Here is a 22,909-nt window from a genome sequence, read left to right as displayed (position 1 = left end):
GACAGTAACATCAAACCTGTCCTAGAAAAGAGGGAACAGTGACAGTGGGTAGAAAAGAATGACCATTTGGGAATTGTCATTTCCAACAGAGTAGGCCTCTGGCAGTACAGAAATTCCCCCGCTTTTGAATGGATTCTTGCATTAGGACCATAACATCTCAGTCTAAAATCACATTGCTCAAGAGCACACAGAGATTATTCAGCTTGAGGGTTTAGGAAATCAGGTTCTTCACTGGCCATGCCCCTAAAAGATCACTTGGATATCCTTAGCTAAATGGGACTGCTGTAGACTCATTGTTACTCAGATGGCTGTAGTCTCGGCATGGGGTCCTGTATGAGAAGGCTCATGGCAGGCATGGATAGCTACGTTTTGGTCACAAGGGACTGAAGATGGTCTTGGCAGCCTGAGGGACTTGTTTGGAAAGGGTAATTTTTCTCTTATCACCCAGTAGTGTACTTCAAAACCCATGTACTATTCAATAGAGGAAAACAAATATAGTTGTGGATTCTTCTTTTGAGAGCAGTCCTGGGCTATCAGCTACACTTTGCTTTTCACATGGATTACAGAGCCCATGTGAGGATTTGGAGATGAGCAGTAAAAAGAACACTTTTGGATGGGAAACTCTAAGATCTTTTGGAAAGAGAAAATTTCCCTATGTTTGCACCCTCTAGTTTCAGGTTTTACTGGATTCTCACACATCTGAGAGATCTTGCTGAGTATTTAAGAGATCTGGGTATTTCCTGGCAAAGATGGGGAGGAGCAGTATTTCAGAATGTTGTGAAGGAGGAGAATACTCAAAAAGCCCCTGAAAGGCTAAAGAAAGCCAAAGCAGAAAAATGAAAACATGATACTTGAAAAAATGTAGAGATCCTGGAGATGGTGCAATGAGGGACAGCTTCGGAATAGAGAACTTTTTAGAAGTTTAGTAGTGTCATCTTTTCAGAAAGTAGAGAGCCAGAAGAAGATTTGTTGCTGATAGCTGTTTCCACTTTGGTTGTGCTGAAATCTTGTTATGGGCTAAATGGATTACTCCATATATATGAAGTAAACTACTGTTAATCCAGCATTTAACAATGGCCACATCAACATTTCACCTGGCATCCAGAAAGGCAGAAAAACTCCCTCCTCCTTCGGCTTTGAGCCTAAACGACTGCTCTGCATTTTGACAAGCCCTCCTGGAGTGGTGTGTTACGAGCTCTTCTGCCTCTGCCTTCCAGGCAGCATAGCCAAAGCCTTTGTCCCAAAGTGTCTTCCTGACCAGCTTCTGAGCTTCTTCTGAATTCAGTGGCAATAAGATGAGAAACACTACTGTTAGCTGGCCAAGAAACAAGTACATCAAGTAGTGATTTTATCTCAGCTACACCATGCCTGTCCAACTGTCCACCTGCTGTGTCTCAGGGCTGTCTTCCCGCAGAGAGACAACTGTTTAGCAACCACCCATCAGCAGGTAAAGTCTGCCTCCTTTCTCTGGCTTCCCAGAGGAAAAAACTACATTCACGGCATTGTTCCTTGTCTCAGCAACCAGCGTATCTTTAAAACTTCACCTGCATCTCCAGACCATGGCACACAGTTAATCTCTCTTCTGTCACAAGAGTGAAGTCTTTTGTTCAGGAATCAGAGCTTTCCCAGATTTAACCTCAGAACATGGCAAAAGTTGTGTACAAAAGAGGCCACCTCAGATCTCCCCACCTCCTGCTCTACTGATGCAGCCTTGCTGGCCACCACACCATGGGAGCTTTGCTACAAGAAGTTTGGCTGCATTTTCAGATCTCCCTGGCAGCTGGAAGGATTGTTAGGTCCCACAAGTGGAGGAGAGTAATTCCCAGGTAGACTCAGAGATGATTTTGCACACAACAATCGTATTGAAGGCTCTGTGATTCATCAGGAAGGCTTCCCCTCAGACTAAAACTAGGCTTTAAGAAAAATGAAATAAAAACCCCATCTTCTATAAAACTAGTCAGGTTCTGTCCGGAATGGTAGATACAGAAATCAATTTTTAAATTAGCTTAGGCTTACTATAATCAAATTTCAAATCACCAAGTTCTTGGTTCTAAGGTCTTCTGCATTCTGGAAGAGAATATTAAATATTTAATGCTGTCCCTTCTCTCTACATGCTCTCTCTGCTTCCTCAGAAACTGACAGGAAGATGGTGTCCTGCGACCAGGCTTCAGTAACTTTATCCCTAGCAACTCCCTCAGTTCTCTGGTTTCCTGCATCCTGCAAGCATCACATCTCACAGCTTGGCAGTCCAACAGTTTAATCCTTTCTTAACCTTGGGCACTGCACACACTCATTTTAGGAGACATCCTAGCTGACATCCTGTGTTGCAGACTGCCACTGAGGTAACATCTTTGAATATAAAACTACAAGATAAAATATTCTTCCACCCATCACCCTTGGCTTATCTAACATAAAGGTAGAGCAGGAAGGACACAGAACAATAATATTTTTATTTTATCATTATAGAATAAAACACTATCTTGCATATATATCTATTACTTTCCCTCAGGACAAGCTGGCACAGAAAGGAACCACAATTGACAGATGTCAATCATATGATAAAGTCCTCGGACATTATGGTAAAAATGCCAGCTTGAAAACTTGTAGAGGAAAATAAATAATCTGAGAAAAATAATTCTTTTTCACTAGCCGTGTGCAACACTCAAATGTTCAGCTATAAATGCCCAGAGCTCATAAGAACATCAGCAACAACAAACACTGACAGGAAAGAGGAAGAGAAGCCTCCAGTTACAGAAGTCAGATCACATAATGATGCAGTACTTGTACATCATGTACCACTGTTGGGTTTTTAAAATTGAATATATCATTGTTAACCTACTTCTTGTAATGATCAGCACTACAAAGCAAGCATCACTAATAATCCTAAAATCTTTATCAGGAGGTAGAGGGGCAGGTGTCCTTTCTAATCTTGTTTTCTCACATAGCTTCTAGACAGAATTATAATTCAAAGTTCTGTCCATATATGCTGTCATAGTATAGATGTTCGCTTTCTTTGACTAAAATTGTTAAATTAAATAAAAATAGTCTGAAGACACTTATTTTGATTAAAAAACATTTATCTGATCTTGTTAATCCTCTTCCAAATCAGCTTGAGCTAAACTAGCTGAAATTATTCATATTAAAGTAACTGGCTATGCAGTTTTGTGCAACCTTTAAAATTCATGCTATACATTATATCAATGCAATTTTACATGGGACCTCTCTCAAGGCTTGTTAAAATATCCTCTTCCAGCTGCAGTTGTGTTGGTTGAAGAGGTTACCTTCAACTGTTGTCACCACCTATGTTGAACTGGATGCACTATGCTTTCCCTTCTACAAGGAAGAAAAAAATAGTCCTGCATATGAAGTGCAATCTGGTGATGAGTAAAAGATACGGTTCAGAAGCACACATCACACCATTGTGCAATATCTGCAAAATGAACGCTGACTGAATGGCTAGACTAGGGAGTTAGCCCTAAAGGCAGCCCAAACAGAAGGATCTTCAGAGAAGGAACTGAGGAGACAGAAATGGAGAAAACAGTCTTGCAATATGTCAAGATGGGCAACAGAACAAGCGTACCAACTGCTATCAATGCTTCCACAAGGAACCTGCCTTCTTAAAAAGAAAGCAAAATCAGTATTTCAGAGATGACTGCAGACTAGAATTTCAGATTTCTCTTCAGATCTACTTCTCTATTCATTACTATTACAGCCAGTATAGAAGTAGTTAGAAAATTCTGTGACAAATGTACAGTATTTTCTTGCCTATGATTTTTATTTCCTTTCAGCAAGGCTATCAGCTCATATTTTATGTAAAGATTCATGAGAGGCTCAAATCCTGAACAGAAAGACTGTTTTAAATATGAGAGATAGATAGTCAAACCATGTACTGTCTTCCCTCAAGTGATACCAAGAGGCACAGGATTCATCCTGCATATTACAATGCCTAAATGTGGACGTGTAAGTTCCCATCATAGTTAATGGAGACGTAGTGGATAAATCAGTGGAGCACAGTTCAACTCACTCTATAGTAGCCCTGCACGGGCACTCATATCAGACTGGGTACCACAGGGTGTCCTACCTGACTTCCCATGAACACAGCAGGGAGAGAGCTGCAGCTCTCCTGTGAGCCCTGTGCCACCACAGTCAGACCTGTGCAGATGTTTTGGACACCCCTGGGCATTGCAGACAGAATGAGGTGCCCTGTCAAGGCAACCAAGTCCAGCCTCAGAGCTGGCAACTGAAATAGCAACTGGACTCCCTTCATCATAACCTGGAATATTAGTCAAGAAAATGAGAACTGAGGCATAGCCCACACTACACATTTATACAGAGGAACTTACGTTTAGGTGTTTTAGCATAGAAGCTGAAACTTTCCCATAATTTTCTTTTAATATTGGATGAGTTTGTGAAATTAAAGGGTAAGAATTGACTAGGAATGCAGAATGAGGACACTAAAGGAAAGCCGAAGCATAGAAAAGTCCACGTGCTTATCCCACATACCCTTCCAGTCTTGCAAGAAAGAGAAGGCATTGTGCAGAAAATACTCAAAGTGAATCACTAGCCACATGAGGGGAGCAAAACTCAGAATTTTTGGTTTATGGAACAGTGGCTCATTCTAGAGGATTTTCTCAGTGAATGACCTGCATTTCACAAAGAGGTGAGATAATGATCTTGGCTGAGAAATAGCTAGAACAATTAGAAAGACATTAAACTAAGAACACAAGTGAAATGACTCTGAAGAAGGAAATGCAGCACAAATGCACCATGTCAAAAGTAATTAAATCTATTTAATAAAGAATGTGAGGAAGAATTTTCTTCCTCTTTGTTCATTTCAAAATGCTACGGGATTGGATAACAAGAAAAAGGATGTGGACCACTTTTACTGGTGATAAGAATTTTGATATAACTGTCATTACTGAAACCTACAGACAATTATACCATTTTAGAATATTAAAAACACCTGATTGTTATTAGAATGAGAAACTAATGAGTGGGCAATGAGGATGAGAAAAACAGTTTACATTAAAATCTCTTAATCTATTACATGTCTACTGATGATTCAGAACAGTATCTTGAATGCATATACAACAGCATCCTAAGTCACAAGTTAAAAGGTCCTTTGTAAGATTTTGTTACAGACCACTAAAGAAAAAATGCATTAGCTTTGAAGTGTTTATCTCCAACTTATACAAGTTAAACATTGTACTATCATGGCAACTTCAACTTGAAAGAAATGCTGGATGTCCAATACAGTCAGCAATAAAATATCATTTCATTTTCTGAAAAAGGAAAACTGATCACTTTTCTACAGATACTGGTTTGTTCCAATGTAAGAGAATGCTATTTTGAAACAAAACACTTGATTATTGTCTAGTCAACTATGGGATACATGGAAAGAGGAAAATTTGAATGAGCCATTTCAATCTTTGATGCTTCAAAAGGGAATCAACCAAGGGAAATTAGATTAGGAAATTGATTATGAGAAAACAGGGAAATTTAAAATACAAAGAAAGAAGTAAAAGATAACTGGGCATTCTTGAAAAATAATGTGTATGTGATCCAAAACTACATGTCCATAAATCACAAGGAGAACTATTACTTCCTGCTCAGTCCAGTTCAGCAGTGAAGTGACAACAGCAGTTACAAACAAAGAAAACTGTAATAACAGGATATGATGAAAAAGACAGTAATCATTATAAAGTGAAAATTAGGAAATGATGGACAATAACAAGAACTAATGACACAGAAATAAAGAAATCCTTGGTTGGCATGGCAAAGAACTATCAGAGAGGAGTTTTGTTGCTGTTGTGTAGAACACAAGACAGAAAGATTTCTTAACACCAGTGCAAGCCAGTCACTAGGCAGATAGTGTGTAATTGCTAATAAACACAGACAGCAAAACGACCAACAATTTATTTTTAATCTTGCCTTGTGCTTTGGAAATAAAATATTTTCCATTCTATTAACAAATAAAAGGGATGATATACAACATCCACGAGAAATAAACAATTTATTCAAGCTCTGGTAACTCATGCCAAAAATCCTTAACTTCTTTCTGAAGGTCTTCCTAGTCCAATGATGTTCAATTTTAATACATTTTGAAATACTGGGACATTCCAAAAAACTAGAAGAATACCAGTGTTGGGGCAGTGTTCAGAAAGGGATAGTAGGATGATCCATGAAACCACTAGCCAGAAAAATAATACTCACCCTGGGAAAAATCTGGGAGCATTTAATTGACACAGCATTAAAGAATAACTGTATCATTAATATCAGCCAAACAGGTTTTACCAAAAATAGGTCTTGCTACTCACTCCTAATTCCTTCCCTTGAAAAGTTACAAGTTTGATTGATGCAGATAGCCATATTGATGCGAGACTCACGTTCAGCTGAGTCCCACATGACATTAAAAACTAGCACTGTAAAATGTCAGTTAAGTGTGTTCTTAATGAATTAAAATCCTGCTAAAGGGAAAGACTCAGAGTGAGGAATGTGGTCAAATGTATGGGTACTTCCAGTTCTCTGAAGCGTTGGATTTGACTCTATATTTTCATCAATTATCTTGAAGTAAATGTATTGACCATTTGATCAGATTTGCAGGTGATACAAAGCTGAGAAGACTGCTAAAGATTAATCAGGATTGGGTAATCCCAGAACCAAAACCAGGAGACATTTGGGTCACATCATAATGCCACAGGATGCATCTTCAGAGAAGCCCAGGGTGAATATTATCTTTTGGGGCAGAGAAGGTGGACTGTTCTGACTGTCCTGCACTGCCAGTGGTGGCTGTGCTCTAGGAAGCCACAGCTTTGCAAAATCCTCCTGTCTCTGTGAGTGAAGCCTGACCCTCGCCATAAGCACTGCTGTGGCCAGTAGCCCTGAAAGTAGATTTGTTCCCATCTTGCTGTTTCCATGTTCCAGTTCAGGCTGTGCAGGAAAGTTAAATGGGCACAAAACAAACTTTCCTGAAACAAACAAACAAGACCTCCATACAAGGCGCTTTCTAGTGGCTTAGCTATGATCCTGCTCACATGAGCCAAACAAATCCCAGCATACGGCAGAGGGCAGGACTGTGATGCAGAAGCAGGAACAGGAAGGGTGAACACTTTGGGCCCCTTCATCTAGCAGGAGCTCATCAACTTTGAGTAACAGAGGGCACTTTCTCTGTGAGACAGGCAGCTCACTCCAACACTCCCCAAACAAGGTTGCAGCCTTGCAAGAGCTAATGTAGCCCTAGGATGCCGGACAGCAAGGACCGGAAGGCATGCTGTACCCATTTGTGATAACAGTGGTACTGGAATACACAGGTGTCCTGGTACCTGCATTCTTAAAAGCCTTTTAAAAATGGAGTAGTGATATATGAACTACAAAAATGACAGTAAAACTGGAGAACATACCTTCAGATGAAAGGTTGAAGGAGTTCAGTCTCCCTTTAATTTAGTAAAAGGAAGTTTGAATGTTGATTTGATTACCATGTATAAATACTTTCATATGAAGACATACCAGAGACTCTAAAGTGCTCTTTATCTAGATGATAAAGTATAACGACAGCTGGATGCTGAGGCATACAAATTTAAATGATATATGAATTTTAAACAATGCGGGTGATTAACTAAATAACAAAGGAAAGGCATGGATCCTCTGTTCCTTGAAGTCTTTGATTCAAGATTGATGACCTTCTGGAAAATACGTTTAAGTTTTACTTAACACACACACATGCACATGTACTTGGACTCCATGCAGAGTGACAAGGATCCAGTGACATATAGGAGGTCAGATTAGGTGGCATAATAGTCCCATCTGGTCTTAAATTCTAAGATTCCATGGACACTGAAAGGCAATTTTATGTCATTCTTTGAAGCACAAGAAACAGGTTGTAAAGCAAGTAGTAAAGTGGTTTTGCACAAGATTTAGGACTCTGAAAGTGAGGTGTCCCAAGACTCACTCTGTTCCAACATTCTATTTTCACATCTTGTAGCATCCCCTATGATTTTGCCTCCAGTTCTGAACCCGATCTACATGACTAGTTGGATCTTTTTTCCCCCCTTCTATATTTAAAAGTCTTTTCAGTATTCAAGAGCTTTCTCCTGTAATCATCTACTCTTCTGTGAAATAATATTCAGGTTGAAACCATATTAGATCCAAACTTTCCTAAGATCCTTTCAAGCAACACACTGCACTCCACAATATAATATCCTTTGGAAAGCTTAATCAGCTTTAGAAGTATGGAAGATTCCCTTTAGAAAGAAAGATCCCACAAAACATTTTTAAGGTCTCGTACAAAAATCAAAAACAACCAGGGCTGAGCAGTTTGGTTATGCTCCAGTGCAGACAGTGAACATACTTGCATGTATTAACATTTTATTTCTCATACAAGCACCAAAGCACCAACTTGTCATGACAGTCCAGCAGGATCAGACACAGCAGCTACACCAATAAATTAAACAATATAAACATTTGAATAGTCCTTGCCAGAGTCTGGCTGAACCACTTTTCACTTTACCAGTTCAGAAGCTGGCATAGGCCAAGGACTATTCCCAAAAGTGGCTGTGTCCAGACTGCCTTATCTGAGAGGGTAAGAGAGGGTAATAGTAGGAAAGCCACCATACTGTGCCAGCTGATGTTGGTGCCAAAGAATGGCCTGTACACATTAAATTGCTAGTACAGAGGTAGCCAGCATTTCAGAATCAACCTGAAAAAGCATCCAACTCAACCAGGAGCACAGACAAAATTAATCATCAGATTGGAGACTGCTCACGGGTAGGAAATGTGCCCAAGATTAACGCACATGCAAATCCAACTCGCTATACTAAACAGTAATAAACTGCTTTATTATAAAACAGAAACAATAGAAGTAGTAACTCCTCTTTCAGAACAGCCCTACAAGACTCCACAAACACAGGAATGAAGAGAAGTTCTCTCACACTACAAAATCAGTAAAAAACACACTGGAGTCATTCTCACTTCTTACATCCAGGACCACACATAAAACTCAACAACAAGCGCTCTAGAGATCTGACCACTCTAGGGCAAATTTTATCCTCTTTTAGACTGAAAAATTTTGAGGAACCCAGAAGCCAAATTTAATTTTCCTTTCCCCAAAATACTTCTTAAATCTTCTCACTGCTTCATGAACAGTTCCTCAGGCTGCAATATATATTCTCCCAACCTGCTAGTCCCAGAGACAGTCTCATCTTCCGAGAATCCCAGACTGACAGATGTGCAGTCCCACAATTGTTTTATTTTATCCCACATTCTTGGACTAAGCACCTTTTCCCCCAACACTATCTTCTGCCAAGAACATTTTTAAGTTCATGTTTCAAGGCCTCCAGGAGCCAAGAATCATATGAAGATAATTACTGAGAAATTCTACTTATACTCACTCCTTTGTCCCAAACCTTACGTTTCAGACAATATTTGCTATACCCCCTCAGAAACAACCACTCTCCCAAAATCCTACTGCATCCCCTAGACACTTTGCCCCCTAACCATGTTCTGTCATCCTCCCCTCTCTGGAGAAGCTAATCTCACCTCCAGTATCCGGATCATGAAAGTTGGGGTCCAGGCCCTTCTCCAGGAGTCTGCAGACCTTCTCCACATTCAGCATTTGCACGTACTCCATGAACTTCTTCAGATTTGCCTGCAGCATTGACAGCCCAGGAAAACACAATACACAGTGTTAACACCCCCATAAGAAGAAAGAAGCCACAAGAGGATATACTCATTCAGGAGACTCAAGGAAACCAGCAAGAACAATGAGACAGCACCAATCAGAAACTAGGGCACATATTTATTCCCAGACCTCTGAACTTATTAGAGAGTATGCTTCAAATCTACGCAGGACATGCTCTTTCCCTCCCACCTCTCAAGGCTGGAGATCACTGGATCATTTCATGGAAATCATGAGGGGCTGACAGTCACCACCCTTTGCCCCGCACTTGCCCATAGACAACTACCCACCCACCCTGCAAATGCACTCTTCCAGTTTGTGTACATGAGGACAAGCATACATATTACATAGCTGTGACACAGACTTATCACCAGTCATTCTTCACATATTCTTCAGTGAGACAGTGCAATGCTTGCTATGGAAGGTGCATGTCGACTGCCTGTTAAGTAGCAAACTAATAAAGGTAAAACATACTATCCAGGGTTTTACGTGTCTCATTGCAACATCCTGTACATTGCTTTGTGGCCCAACCTCATTTTAAAGTGTTTTAACCTATCTGCCTGCTGAACTTAAAACAATTAGGAAAAAAGACCAAGCAGCTCAAACACCGACTATTGTTGTACAGTGTAATGAGTACGGCCATCACACTGTCTGCTGTGAAATTGTTTTATTGCTGATGCAATTTTCCATCTTGGGCCAGAGACTAAATCTGCTTTCCTGAAGGGAATGAATGCTCAAAGACTCTCCTTTAAGTTTACCAGGTTGTTTCTGGGGACTCCCCCCCCCCCCCCCCCACTTTCTTTTTCTCTTTTGGGCAGCTATGCATGACATACATTATTTTAACAAATTTCACAATAAGGCATAAATTTAGAAATTACAACTCTACCCAAGCAGCATTAGAATGAACGACAGTGTGAAAACACCCATTCCAGACATGTTTCCAAACCAGTTTTTCAGATCTTCAAGTATAGGCTTATATATATATATATATTTGTATATATATATTTGTATATATATATTTGTATATATATGTGTGTGTGTGTATATATATGTATATATTATATAAGCCTACATTATACACACACACACACACACACACTTTTACTTTGAGCTCATCCATCAAATCTTGCAGTAGTCAGCCTAGGAAGGGGCTCTTGAAAGTGCTTGACACAGCAGAAACACTTTGCAATTAGTCAAGGGAGCTCTTTAGGAAAAGCTTTAACCAACCAGTCAAGCTACCCTTAGTGGTTGAGGAAACGTGCTAGAACCACTCCATAGTTGCTGAACACTTCCGAGCAATGCAGATTTTCCACTCCACAAAAAATTTCAAATTTCAACATTCCCATAATTTGACATTAAAAAAATTGTCTCTTCCACAAGACAAAGTGAATTCCATCAAAGTGCCTCACTTCAAATTTCATTTCAAAAGCTTCTAGTTGAAAAACAGAAAAAAATCCAAAAATACTAACAGAAAACATTTCTGAGTCTTTTCAGATTTCTAAAAACAAAAAACAAAAAAAAAAAGTTTTGCACAATTTTGATTTTTTCAAAATGTAATTTTCTAAAGGAAAAGCTTGATAGAATTTTTAGAACCAACTCTGCAGAGGAGTCTGCAAATGCCGAAAGCTGGGATCCACCAAGCTCAGCTTTGCTGTTTTGCAAGCATGCTGAGAAGACAGTGGTGGGAAGTTATACAGAAACAACACCAAGATGAGACTTTCTAAGCATGAGGCAAATTAAAATTGGGCTGTCAACCTGATTTAAACTAAATTCATTCTCTGGACGGTTAGTCTACATAAACAAACTCAAAATATATAGCACTTTTTTCTAAAACCAGCACCATTGATTGATGCCATAAACAAGCCATGCCATGTATTTAAAATTATCTAGCCACTTTAGTACACTACCCCCTGCAATGTTATGCCATCTCAGCAGAGTTAATTAACTCAGGCAAAATATTCTGGTAATGTAGATCTACTGTAGCTAGCACCAAAAATACTTGCTCCAAACATCTGCATAGTCATACATAGACCCGTGCAGAGATGTCAGTGCCACAAAAACACACAATCAGAAGCATAAAGCCACCAAATGGAATTCAGTCACAAGGTTCACTGCTCCTAATGTCCCTAGGGACAGCAGTGCAGCAAGGCAATGGTCAAGAGCAAAGAAGTAAAATTAGGCATTAGCTAGAGAGGGCTGATGCCACAGTCTCATCCCCTCAGTGCAGAGACAAAGTCCTGCTCTCCCTTCCCTACACCTCACTCATCACCAGATGCACCCCACTGTGGCCCTCTGACCACTGCCAGCAAAGAAACCAGCCAGCCACTGACAGGGTCACCAAAAACCCAGCAGCATGGCGGGACAGTGCTGATGCACTAGCAATGAGAAGTTACTTAAAGAGCAAAAAGGGTCAGGTCTCCAGCATCAGGAGGGGATGCAGATGTTTACCAGAACAGTAAGCGATTCTCACAGCATGAACATTTGCATCCTGAGCAGGGCAAAAGGGGAGTGAGCACCAATTGCTGCAGGGCATAAGCTTTGCCTTTTTGGATGGCAAGATGTTCCCTTGGACCTCACTGTTACGTTATCCCTCCCCCAAGTCTCCCCTTGCTCCTTAAGTAATTAAAGCAAAATCCATTTCCCAATGCCCATTTCAACATCTCTTCAGCTATTTCCATAAATACTGCAACACTCTGAAAGAAATCACAACTGCATGTCAGCACTAGCAAAGACTGGACTTGAGAACTCCAGCAACCACTTCTAGGATATGACGACAAAACATCCCTCTTTCCAAGCATGACTCAGCTGCGCAGAGTTAACCCTGTTCTTCCCACTCGCGTTTGTCCATATGTCCCTTCCTTTCCCTCTTAAGAGCAGCTTACTGGCAGCGAAGTACCCAACCTAACTCAACAAACCATGCTCCACACGACCTAACTGAAGCCAAGTTAAGTGCTGTCTGCAAGGCCCTTTCCTCTTAAGTCTATTGCTTCTGTCCAAACAGCACAGGATTTCTGCAGGAGCACTGACTTTGCTAATGTGAAGGGTCGGCATTCCCAAGGGCAGGACAAGGTTGTCCTTCTGTGTTGACCTCCTCTCCCCCACACACCCTGCTGCTGCAGAGACTGCCTTTCTGCAGTGTGGAACTAATCTTGCAGAGTGTTTAGGAGATGTTAGGTGTGTTCAGGTGATGCCTACAGCAGTGTCAGTCCCTGTGATAACTGTGTTGGTGTAGATGAGCCAACATCAGTAGACATGGGACGTTTGGGAACAAAAGCCTAGGAGTGGAAACGAACAAGGGATGTGATCCCATGCAGTATGGCATCCTGTCAAGCACCACCCCACACACTGCTCTCTAGCCAGAGCTCTGCAGCCTGCCCTCTCTCTGCAAGCACCTTCTGCCCACCACAGGACCAGCCACAGGACTCCCCTCGCCACTGCACATCCTGCTCCACTCATGCTCCCAGATGACGCCTTACTCCACAGGATGGCAGCACAAACTCACAGAGGACAACCTTGTCTCCCTCATCACCACTGCCCTGAGGCCACTGAGCCAAAATCCTCCCTGGGGCCTCCCACAACAGAGATATGTCTTCTGCAGGCTCTCCTCTCCATCCAGTAGCAGCTGAGACCTCAGCTCATTTCCTCTCCGTGGCCCACTAAGAGCTCTAATGTCAATCGAAATACAGAAGTGCCCACAGACTGACGTACAGTGCAATACAGACAAGCCCTCAAGTAGCTGAGCAAACCTCTCTCCCTGCCAGCCTCCTTCCTCCTCACCCTCTGTCAATGTCCCATCCACCTGGAAAGGCCTTCTCTAAACACCAGAGTAAAAGTCCTACTGTAGAGAAGTCTACAGCAAAACTCTGAGTGTCTGCAAAGGCAAATACTGCACCTTAGTATATGCAACAGTGGTTCATGACAATTTCATTTTTATGTTGTTATTAAACACATTTCAGATAGTAAATTGAAGCTCTGCTCTGGAAGTTCTGCCTCTCATCCTGTTCTCATTTACAGCTCCAGGAATGTGTCTTACCCAGATCATCAGTGTCCGCTAGCAGTGTGCTAGAATGTATTTCTATTATTCTATGTGCTCAGGAATTTAAAACATAAGTTTTGATACCAGGAAGTTGATGTCTACTTTAATGGAAGTTTTTATATTTAAAAAGGAAACTGAATAAAAAAATGTATGAGTAAAAAGAATATGCAGAGGAAGGCATCCCTGATTCTGGGATTTGCATTCTTTCTCTGTAGATGCCTGCTTCTCATCATGGTTCCCACATACCATGCAAGCAATAATGGCTTTATACATGGAATTTACCTTGGGGGTAATCAATTACTATCTTGACTTCCCAGATGAAGAACAAAGAAGAAAGTTCACCTATCCAAGATTTCAGACCAAATCTATAGCAAAGCATCAAAAATAATTTGTCAAGTCCAGAGACTTAACCAGCTAAATTTTACAAAAAATAGTATTTTCTGTTTTCATCAGTTTATAGCTGCTTATTTGCCTGGCAGTGTGTTTGAGCCTGAGTTAGGAGTTCTCTGCCATTCGCAAACTTAAAAACAGAGAAGGCCAAGAAGGCGGCAAAGTGACCTCTGATCATTGCTTGCCCAGTTTTGCTACTCTGAGTTTGGTCCTAGGCCTCAGTGAACAACCAAAATGCCTAACAAAACCAAGAACATAAACAATGAAAAAGACCATTTACCAGAATTGTAATGTTATGACATTACAAGAATTCCGTACTCAGAATTTACATGACATGACAGCTTTGTTACACTTACAAATGAATCTGAAACAAGGCATTACAAGGAAAGGTACAAAAAAAGTTGTTTGTAACCTAGATCATGTCACGGATCAGGCTGTAGCATGGACTTACTAAGAGTTGTGCTTGTGCAACTGAAGCAATGAAGTGTGGCAGGAGACAGGAACTAGTAGCCAGGAATAGGGTCACCTTAAGCCAGCTTCACTGCCAAAAGAAAGAGGGTTTGGACCTGCACTCTGAGCAACCAAGCAGTCATTTGAGGGACTACAGTAGTTTGATTTTAGGCTCAGAGAGCAGCAGCACTGACAAAAGCTTGCTTATGCTTCCCATTATAAAACAGTTTTTGTTTCTTACTCATTGACAAAGGAGAAGTGGACAATTAAACCAATTAAGCTGTTTTCCAGAATAAAATTAGATAAAAACATATTGTTTCAGTTAACTTAAATATTTCTATGACCACAAAGAGAGTCATTTCTATATGCAAATTCTTGGGAGGCACTCTGCTACTTCCCAATTAGCTACACAGGACTATACCAATAGTCAGGTCTGAGAAATAACATCAATGAGATTATGCAAAAGAACAGGAAACTGCCAATTAAGATATCTTAATCACTATACATTTCAAACCAATGCATCATGATCCAGGAACGCTCACCCTTGAAGGCCCCTCATGCATCTTGCCTTCACAAGGTAACAACTAGAGAGTTAAAATACCACATTAAAAATTCTTGTTCATTCCCAGCACATCCTGGCTATGTTTTAAGACCTGCCAGAAAGGACTGGCAAGCAGGCCTGGGGAGCCTCTGTGAAATAACTCCTCCTGTGCTACAGGTGTCCGACAACAGGAGAGAGGCACTGCCTCCTCCCACCAGTTGTCCGCAGCATAAAGATACAGTTCCTGATGGATTTAGTCAAACAGGCATGTTCCTAGCAATTTAATGCAGGCAAATCTAATGAAAGTAAGGTTGGACCTGGACCTGGATACCAAGGTCAAGAACATTGCACAGAGCTGACCAAACAATTTAACCAAAATCAAACTGGTGTTTCTTGGCACGCTGCAATCACCACCCGCAGCCAGCCATCCCCACCAGCTCCCTTCTCACGCAGGGGACAAGGCAGGGAGTCCCTGCCTACCCACACCTGGCCGTATCATCACAGAAAACATGGGCAGTGGCCTCATGGGTTTCCACAAAGGCATGTAACAAATCACAACTTCGTTATCAGCTTTATTTTTTTCATTTAAGTAATATTTCAGTCGCACTAAAGGCATCTCTCAGCTTAAAAATACCTTTGTTTAAAGCTGAGTTTACAGTACACAACTTATGCTAAGATCTGTACTTACAAGCATTTAAAAAAATGATTGATTAAATGGTCTTTATGCCAATAGTCGTAACTTAAAGGCTGCTTTTTCTGATTAATGTTCAGAATCAGAAACAAAACATATTTAGCTTTTGAAATCAACTTAAATGACTATGTCACAAGTGTTCTGTGGCTGGGGACATTATATCCAGTTCACACAATGAAGCAAATGGTGGTATTTATGTTTTTCCATGTTGTTTTTTCAGTTTATGTAGCACGGAAAAGCTTTCTATGTGATTGTTTTTTATTTCATTTCAGCTAGAAACACAGTATATTTTCCTTATTATTTGGACTGATTCACTCACAGCTGAAAGAAGATTTGAGAGCTTAGAAAGTTAGAAAGCTTGCTTTTCTCACCCAATCTATGAATAAAATCCTGGAATGAGATTTCATTAATCTAAGAAATTCAAGGATTTGGGGCCAGGTTTCCAAATGTATTAAGATGACTAGACATGAAGAGAACAGAGCAAGTGTCAGATTCCCACTGAAATCAAGGGGAGCTAAACAGATATCTAAACCACTTAGGCAATTTTAAAACCTTACTAGATGCTTTCCTATTTTCTGGCATCTAAAGAATTCGTGATGAGAACCACTAAAGCACACAAAATCTTCCTTTGTTTAAAAGATCAGTCAGCTTTAAATACAAAAGATACATACTGATAAATTACTCTTCCTCTTCTGTATCCCATATATTTAAGGAACATTTATTTAAGTGATAAAGACACAATTTAAAATGTTATTTTGCTTTAATTTTAACTGAATTCCAGCTTCCATCCAAATGCAGTTTGATACAAATCAAAATAATCTAAAATAATCATATGCTCATAAATATATCACATCCCATTTCCTATATGTAAAAATTAAAACTTACATGTATTTATATAAAGCTATACAATTACTTAAATAAACATTCATAATGCATCTTGCCAAGAGCAAAAGCACCATAGTTAGTGTAAAGATATAGTGATTTGCAAATCAGTATGTCTGAATGGCTATACCAAGCAGAGAGAAGCAAACTTTCTCTGGAGAGGAAAACCAAAACATGGCAACAACTCATGTAAATAAAGTTAAAGACTAGAATAAGATTCGCCTTGCTGCTTTAAATTGGTGTCACGCACCTTCCTCGCCACCACTCTCCACAGGCCCAGTCCATCTCCATCACACTGCTGGCAGAGGCGGTGTGAGTGGCCGGAGCATGGGGCTGGAGGTCGAAGTGCCAGGACGGAGGTCAGAGTGCTGGCACGCAGTAGCACAGGCTCCTGCTGCTCCAGGAGCAGGGCTGATGCAGGCTCTCAGTGAGCTCTCCAGCGCGGCAGAGCACACCAACTACTACATTTGCTACCGTGTCATTGGAAACCCACCGAGAAGAAATTCTTTCACACTGCCGCTGTTCCCAGGAAACAAGATGGAGGAGCCTTGTGAGAACAAACAGGAGTTGAATACCTGGGTCTACTCTTATCCGATAGTCTGGGAGCCACAGTGGCTAGCGCCCAAACCCCAGCAACCTCTTGCTCCATCTTTTCTATTGCAATTACAAAGTCTCCAGTGCTTCAGCTCAATTTGCGTATTATTACTCCAAATGCTCAGTGTCAGCAGATAACTGCTAAGCAAGTTTGAGGCATGTTTGCAGAAGTGAGAATGAGGTTAATTGTCAGGAACATTCTTGGGGAAGGAGGGGAGCACAGCTCCCAGCTGTCCAGCTGGCAGCCATTGTGTTGAGTCCATTATCCTCCATTAGCAAGAAATTGGGGGGAAAAAAAAATCCCACCATACACACCACACAGCCTCCAGAAAAAAAAAGCTCATTGAGAGGAAACTGGTTCGAGGGAACAAGCTTCTCTCTCTCTTGAATTGAAATGAAAGAAAATAAATGAGATATTCTTCTTGCAGAGAAATTATTCTGTCACTTACTATTCATCACAAGCTGGGTGCAGAGGGAAGCCAACCACAGAGGCCCAGCTCTGCTGTGCTGCAAGAACAGGAAGACAAAACAGCCCCTTCACACCAAGTGCATGGCCATGTTTCTACTCAATGGCCTCCCTTTGGCCTGTGAGCAATTTCAGTATTGAAGAAAGACTAATCTTTTCTCAGGGTCTGGTTCGTTCCAAACACAGACAAAACTAAGACAAACCACCGACTTTCAGAGCATGGCAGATGCCACTGGGACACGGTCACTAGGAAGAGGCTTGCTGAAAAACACTGATCTCTCCTCACTCAGCTGCAGCAGTCTGACAAGCTCTCACAGAGGCTATTAAGCAGCAGCAAATAGACACATAATTGATTCCCACAAGAGTCAAATAATTGATTTCATTACACAAGAAGGTTCAAATGCTGTCTCTGAGGCTGCCTCAGTGCTTCTCCAAGCATTGCTTGAAGCACTCCAGACATGAACAAGAGTGAAGCCCTGCAGGGGGACTTTCTGTTCTGAGGTACAAACCATGGAGGAGAGAGAGGACTGGGCACAGGTCCTCTAGCCATACTTGTAATCCTGCAGAGAGCACCTCCCCAACAAACAGAGCTCTCCCAGGGACAGTGTCGGGTGCTCTGCTCCAAGTGCTGCACTAGGGCAGTACAGACACCACAGTCGGAACCAGGTTATTCTCAGTTTATCCCACCATGTTGGTTGAAGATAGTGTGCATGTGGTTTCCCAGGAGTTGGTGCTATTACACAGCTGCACATCTCTTCGTGATACTTTCCTGCAAACTTCTTCACCATACAGAATTTACTACTGGCATTAACAGGTACCCTCTTCTCTTCAATCTAACATTCAGGGAAACAACTACATTTAAAATAGGATTGCAAATTGGACTGGTACCATGGTACTACAACTTTAATGGGAACTCCCAAGCTGTGTTCGGATGGCCTGCTCCCTCATGAGCTACCAGCCCATCTTCTCCTGGGGAGCATCACACAAGACAGTGCACTGATATTCCCTAAGAAACAGCTGAGAGAACAGTCAGGGCAGGAGGGGAGTCTCTGCTTTTAATCCTGAAACCAGCACCGGGAGGAACAAGTCCCTGGAGTGGCTGGTAGAGGGACTCCTTTGATGCCTCTTTTAGGAATAAAAAAGGTCTCCCTTAAGACACATGAAATCTGGATCCTAAAAGTTTGGAAAAAATATTGAAAGGAAAATTTAAAAGAAAGTTATAAAAAATTGTTACATATGCCAGTTTTAAAGCACAAGCCCTTTTGTACAGGTAGCTGTCCGCAACTCTGCATGGGGAGGTCTTGTGCACTAGGCAGCAGCTCAAGCAGCTGGGGTAATGCCAAAGTGACAAGGCACCACATCGGCGAGCCCATGTCTTTGCAGACGCCCCCAGAGCTCAAACCAGAGCTCCTCTCCTGCCTTGGAGAGAGGAGGGTGTGAAGAGGCTCTGCGCCCCTTCCTCGAGCTGTGGCCTTGGCTCTGGGGGCCCCGGCAGCCCACAGGCTTGCTGTGTAAGCACCACTTGGGCCTACAGCACCAGCATGGGCAGCTGATGAAGGAATAGGGCATATGGGGCTTGGGAGCGACCATGCAGCCCATTCCTAGGGACACAGGGACATGGTCCCATCCCTCCCAGTGCTGCTGGACTAGCTCTGCACCCTGCCATCACAGCCAGGCAGGTGCAGCACCACCAGGGACCCACCACACCAGCCTGCCCCACTCTGAAATGCTCCCCAGTCACTTGCCCCAGTGGTTATCAGATGGGGATGCTGGGCTTGATGGACTGCAGCCACTCAGGCCAGCCTTCTCTTGCTCTTAGCCATTAAATCTGCAACCATGTCCCTTGTTTGTTCATTTGACTGGGTATGTAAGAAAGAGGCAGAGACAAGTGACATGTCTCCTGCAGCAGAGAAGCAGGACAGACCTTGTTCATATCTGTTTTTTCAAATGCTGGTTGATTAAGTTTTATATATTTCTTGCTGTAGAGGGAGGTCCACGGATAGAGACAGAGCTGATGGCAATAAAAACAGCCTGCAAAATATCACCATTGCTGTCCATCCACAAGTTTCAAACTCTTGCCCAGGCTTTGATCACATTTAACCACTGTTAACGCAACATGTTTACCTGCAATGTAACCTCATCCATCTAGAAAGGAGCTACAGACCCTCTTCATACACCACTTCCATCTAGGTCTGCACAAAGCCGCATCAGCATACTCACTCCTCCTTATTAAACACATGTGACATGCTTTTGGCCAAGATCCTTCACAGCCTGCCCTTGCCTATCTCCCACTACCCTCCCCAGCATCACTGCAGTCACAGTGCTATCTCCCATTGCCCAGGTGCGTCTCCAGGTGAGCACTGCCTCGGCATCTCTGCAGCTCCTCAGACAGAGCTGTGCCAACATCCTCCCTCCCATTCATCGCAGACCCCTCTCTTGCTCTAACACCTACAGAGAAGTTGACGACAACTTCACTGCTAACATGCTACAAGTGTTGTCTACCAAACTGACTATCACTCTCATTGTTTCTTCATCCTCCTCAGCCTGTCTGCATCCATCTGCCTGCACTCATTCTCGTCCCTGTGTTTGGTCTGCATTTCACTTCTGTAATCATAGTGTGTGCAGTATAACAGGATAGAGATGGTTATCACTTCTGGGGTCTATACTAACATCAGTCATCTGCAACAGCAGTGGAATATGTGCTGCTAGTAATTACCGGGTTTAACCATGCTACTTCTCTCCCCTCCAAGTTGTCAATATCCCAAGACTTTTGGTAGCACAATGTCCTTTCTGGACATTTTGGTAAATGCTAAGATTTTTCTGTCCATTTTGAAGTAAAATGTGACTGTCCTTTTCTAATAAACATTTTTGTGCATTCCCATTTCAAAACAGTCTACTGCAATTCAGTGGAGTTTCTATAAGAAATGCCACTGCCTGTGGGTCACAAAAGGTACAAAGGAGTGAAACTGACTGGTTTTACGGAGTCACTTTGTTGTCCCTGGCAACCTAAGAAATCAGTTTCCTCACTTCATAGAACAAGTCTACTGGCACTAAAAAGGGGAGTTAATTCTAATTTTTGTTAAATTCTTAAATGTCAGGTACAAATCATGTTTCACCATCACTAACCTGACAAAAGAGTAAAGTAGGATATATTGCTGCTAAAAGCCACACATCATAGATTCTGAATAGTTTTGCACTCTCCTTTCATTCAAACCAGCCCATCAGCCACACACCTAAAGATTTCACATACATCACAGCCCCAGGAGGAGTCCCACAATTGCATGTCCTAAAGCTATTCCCTCTCCCAGCACTTGAAAATGCTGCATCTAGGAAACAATATTTTACTGCCCAAAAACTTAGGCATTACTTAAAAAAAATGCAGAATCCATCCCATTCTCATGACTTGCGTCGTTCTGCAGAGGAATCTGCTCCGTGCATCTGTTTTCCTGCAGGAAAACATCAGCATCCTTAATGCACAAAAAGAAGTAGAAACCAAGGCAGCAGTAGATCTAGATGTACAAGCCCATGTAAGTGAGCAGTCACAGAGGAAGGTACCAAGCCACGTTCCCTGAGTCATCTCAGAGATACCTTGCAGTACATTCAAAGTGGAGCTGGGGCTCCTCCTGCCCTGCCTTCCTGTGCACTTTGCTGCAGCATCCCTCCACAGAGTTGTGGCTCAGCCCTGGAGCCGCACTGCCCCCAAGGCCCTGGTATTGTCAGCGCCAATCACGCTGACAGTTGAGGTGACAAAGCAGAAGCAGACAGTACCTCGCTCTTGGCTTGGGGTCTGTTGTCCCTAGAAGTTTGCCTTTTGTCTTTCTGTTCAGCCAGCTTCCTTCCCAGAGAGGAACCCAAGTCCTGCCACTCTGCCCCGTACTCTCTGCAAGCCCAGCTTTCTGTGCCCCTGTCATCCTCAGGCAGGCTGCAGGGACAGGCATTGAGCATGCACATACTCATGCTCTAGCCTCACCCTCTCCAAGCAAAACAGCAGCAATCAGTGCTGGGTAACTTGCACCGCCACCAGCTTTCAGAGTCGTCATTCTGCAAACGAGCAGCCGGCATTTGTCTCTCACAGGCGTGCACACACACACACACACGTGTCTTTGTGCTCTCCCTCTGTGACTGCCTCCCCTTCTTCCCTTCCACTGCATTGCTACAGGGAGAAGCCTCAGAGGTGGGCTGAGGTTTCCTCTCACATGAGCTGATCTTCAAAGCACAAGTGTCAAAGACAACGCTGCCACACCAAGGCAGGGAAAGGGCCAACCAAAGAAAATGGACATCAGCATCCTCTTGGCAGGAGTAAATGGGGAGCAGCAGCACAGTATCTCACTGAGATGCCATATGTTAGTGGCAAGGGACATGTTAAAAATTAAAAAAAACCCTTCATGTTATTTCTAAGTGGAGTTTCAAGCAGAGAAATTAAGTAAATATTAATTAAAGTGCATTTATGGTTATCACACATTTTTAGGGGCAGTCCTCAGATGCTACCATTTGGATCTCCCTGTTATAGGCATCTTCAGCCCTCCCTTTAGGAAATCCACGCCCTACATGACAAGGCTCACAAGCACTGTGATTCATATTTCCTGGCGTCAGGAAGACGCTGAGAGCTTTCCAGATTTGCTGCCTGAATATTCGTATGCCACTAGACAAAATATCCATGAGTCGAATCTGAACCCTTGCACAATTTGTTTTTTGTTTCTGCAGCTCTGCAACAGGAAGACCAGGGACCTCCTTCTTCCCATGAAGGAAAATTTCCCCTGGTGGGACAAATCTTTTGGGAGAACATTTCCTTCCCTTTTATCTCACACCTGTGGCTCCATATAGCTAATCTGTTGCTCTTTCATACATTAACTGAAAACTTACAACCCTTTCCTGCCTCTCTGTTGAAGACTTTATGTGACCAGAAGTGAAGATAGCTCCTGCAGACCTGTATTCATGTAATACAGTAACAAGGAATCTAGCAGGGAACCCTGAAAATTTCCTCCAATCCTACATTCTTCATTAATAACAAATGCCCAAAACATCTCTGCAGTTTCTTCTGCAGCACAGGGCCTTCTAAGCAAGGGCCCCCCCTCATGAGGTGGAGCCTTTCCACAGCACTACTCTTTGACCTCAGAGCCCCAGTTCTCTGCTTACTCTCCCAGGAAATGAATCAAGCTTAGTGTAGGGGCTGAGGATGCCTTCAC

General features: G+C 42.3%; 1 protein-coding gene across 8 annotated transcripts in view; it reads right to left on the bottom strand.

The window, feature by feature from the left end:
- SHANK3 (SH3 and multiple ankyrin repeat domains 3) overlaps positions 1-22,909 on the bottom strand; it is a 402,299-nt gene that overhangs the window by 333,425 nt on the left and 45,965 nt on the right. For 7 of the 8 annotated variants that reach the window (XR_009958823.1, XM_062579208.1, XM_062579216.1 and 4 more), the window contains exon 4: positions 9,535-9,643. Coding sequence is in view for 6 of the 8 variants with exons in the window: in XM_062579208.1 (XP_062435192.1) it covers positions 9,535-9,643 (109 nt within the window). In the remaining 2 variants the exon portion in view is untranslated. Of the gene's footprint in view, positions 1-9,534; positions 9,644-22,909 lie in introns of those variants that run through there. The other variant, XM_062579257.1, reaches the window with a different exon arrangement.

The sequence above is a fragment of the Rhea pennata genome, chromosome 1 (genome assembly GCF_028389875.1).
Source record: "Rhea pennata isolate bPtePen1 chromosome 1, bPtePen1.pri, whole genome shotgun sequence".
Taxonomy (NCBI): domain Eukaryota; kingdom Metazoa; phylum Chordata; class Aves; order Rheiformes; family Rheidae; genus Rhea; species Rhea pennata.
This window is presented reverse-complemented; position numbering and strand designations above follow the sequence as displayed.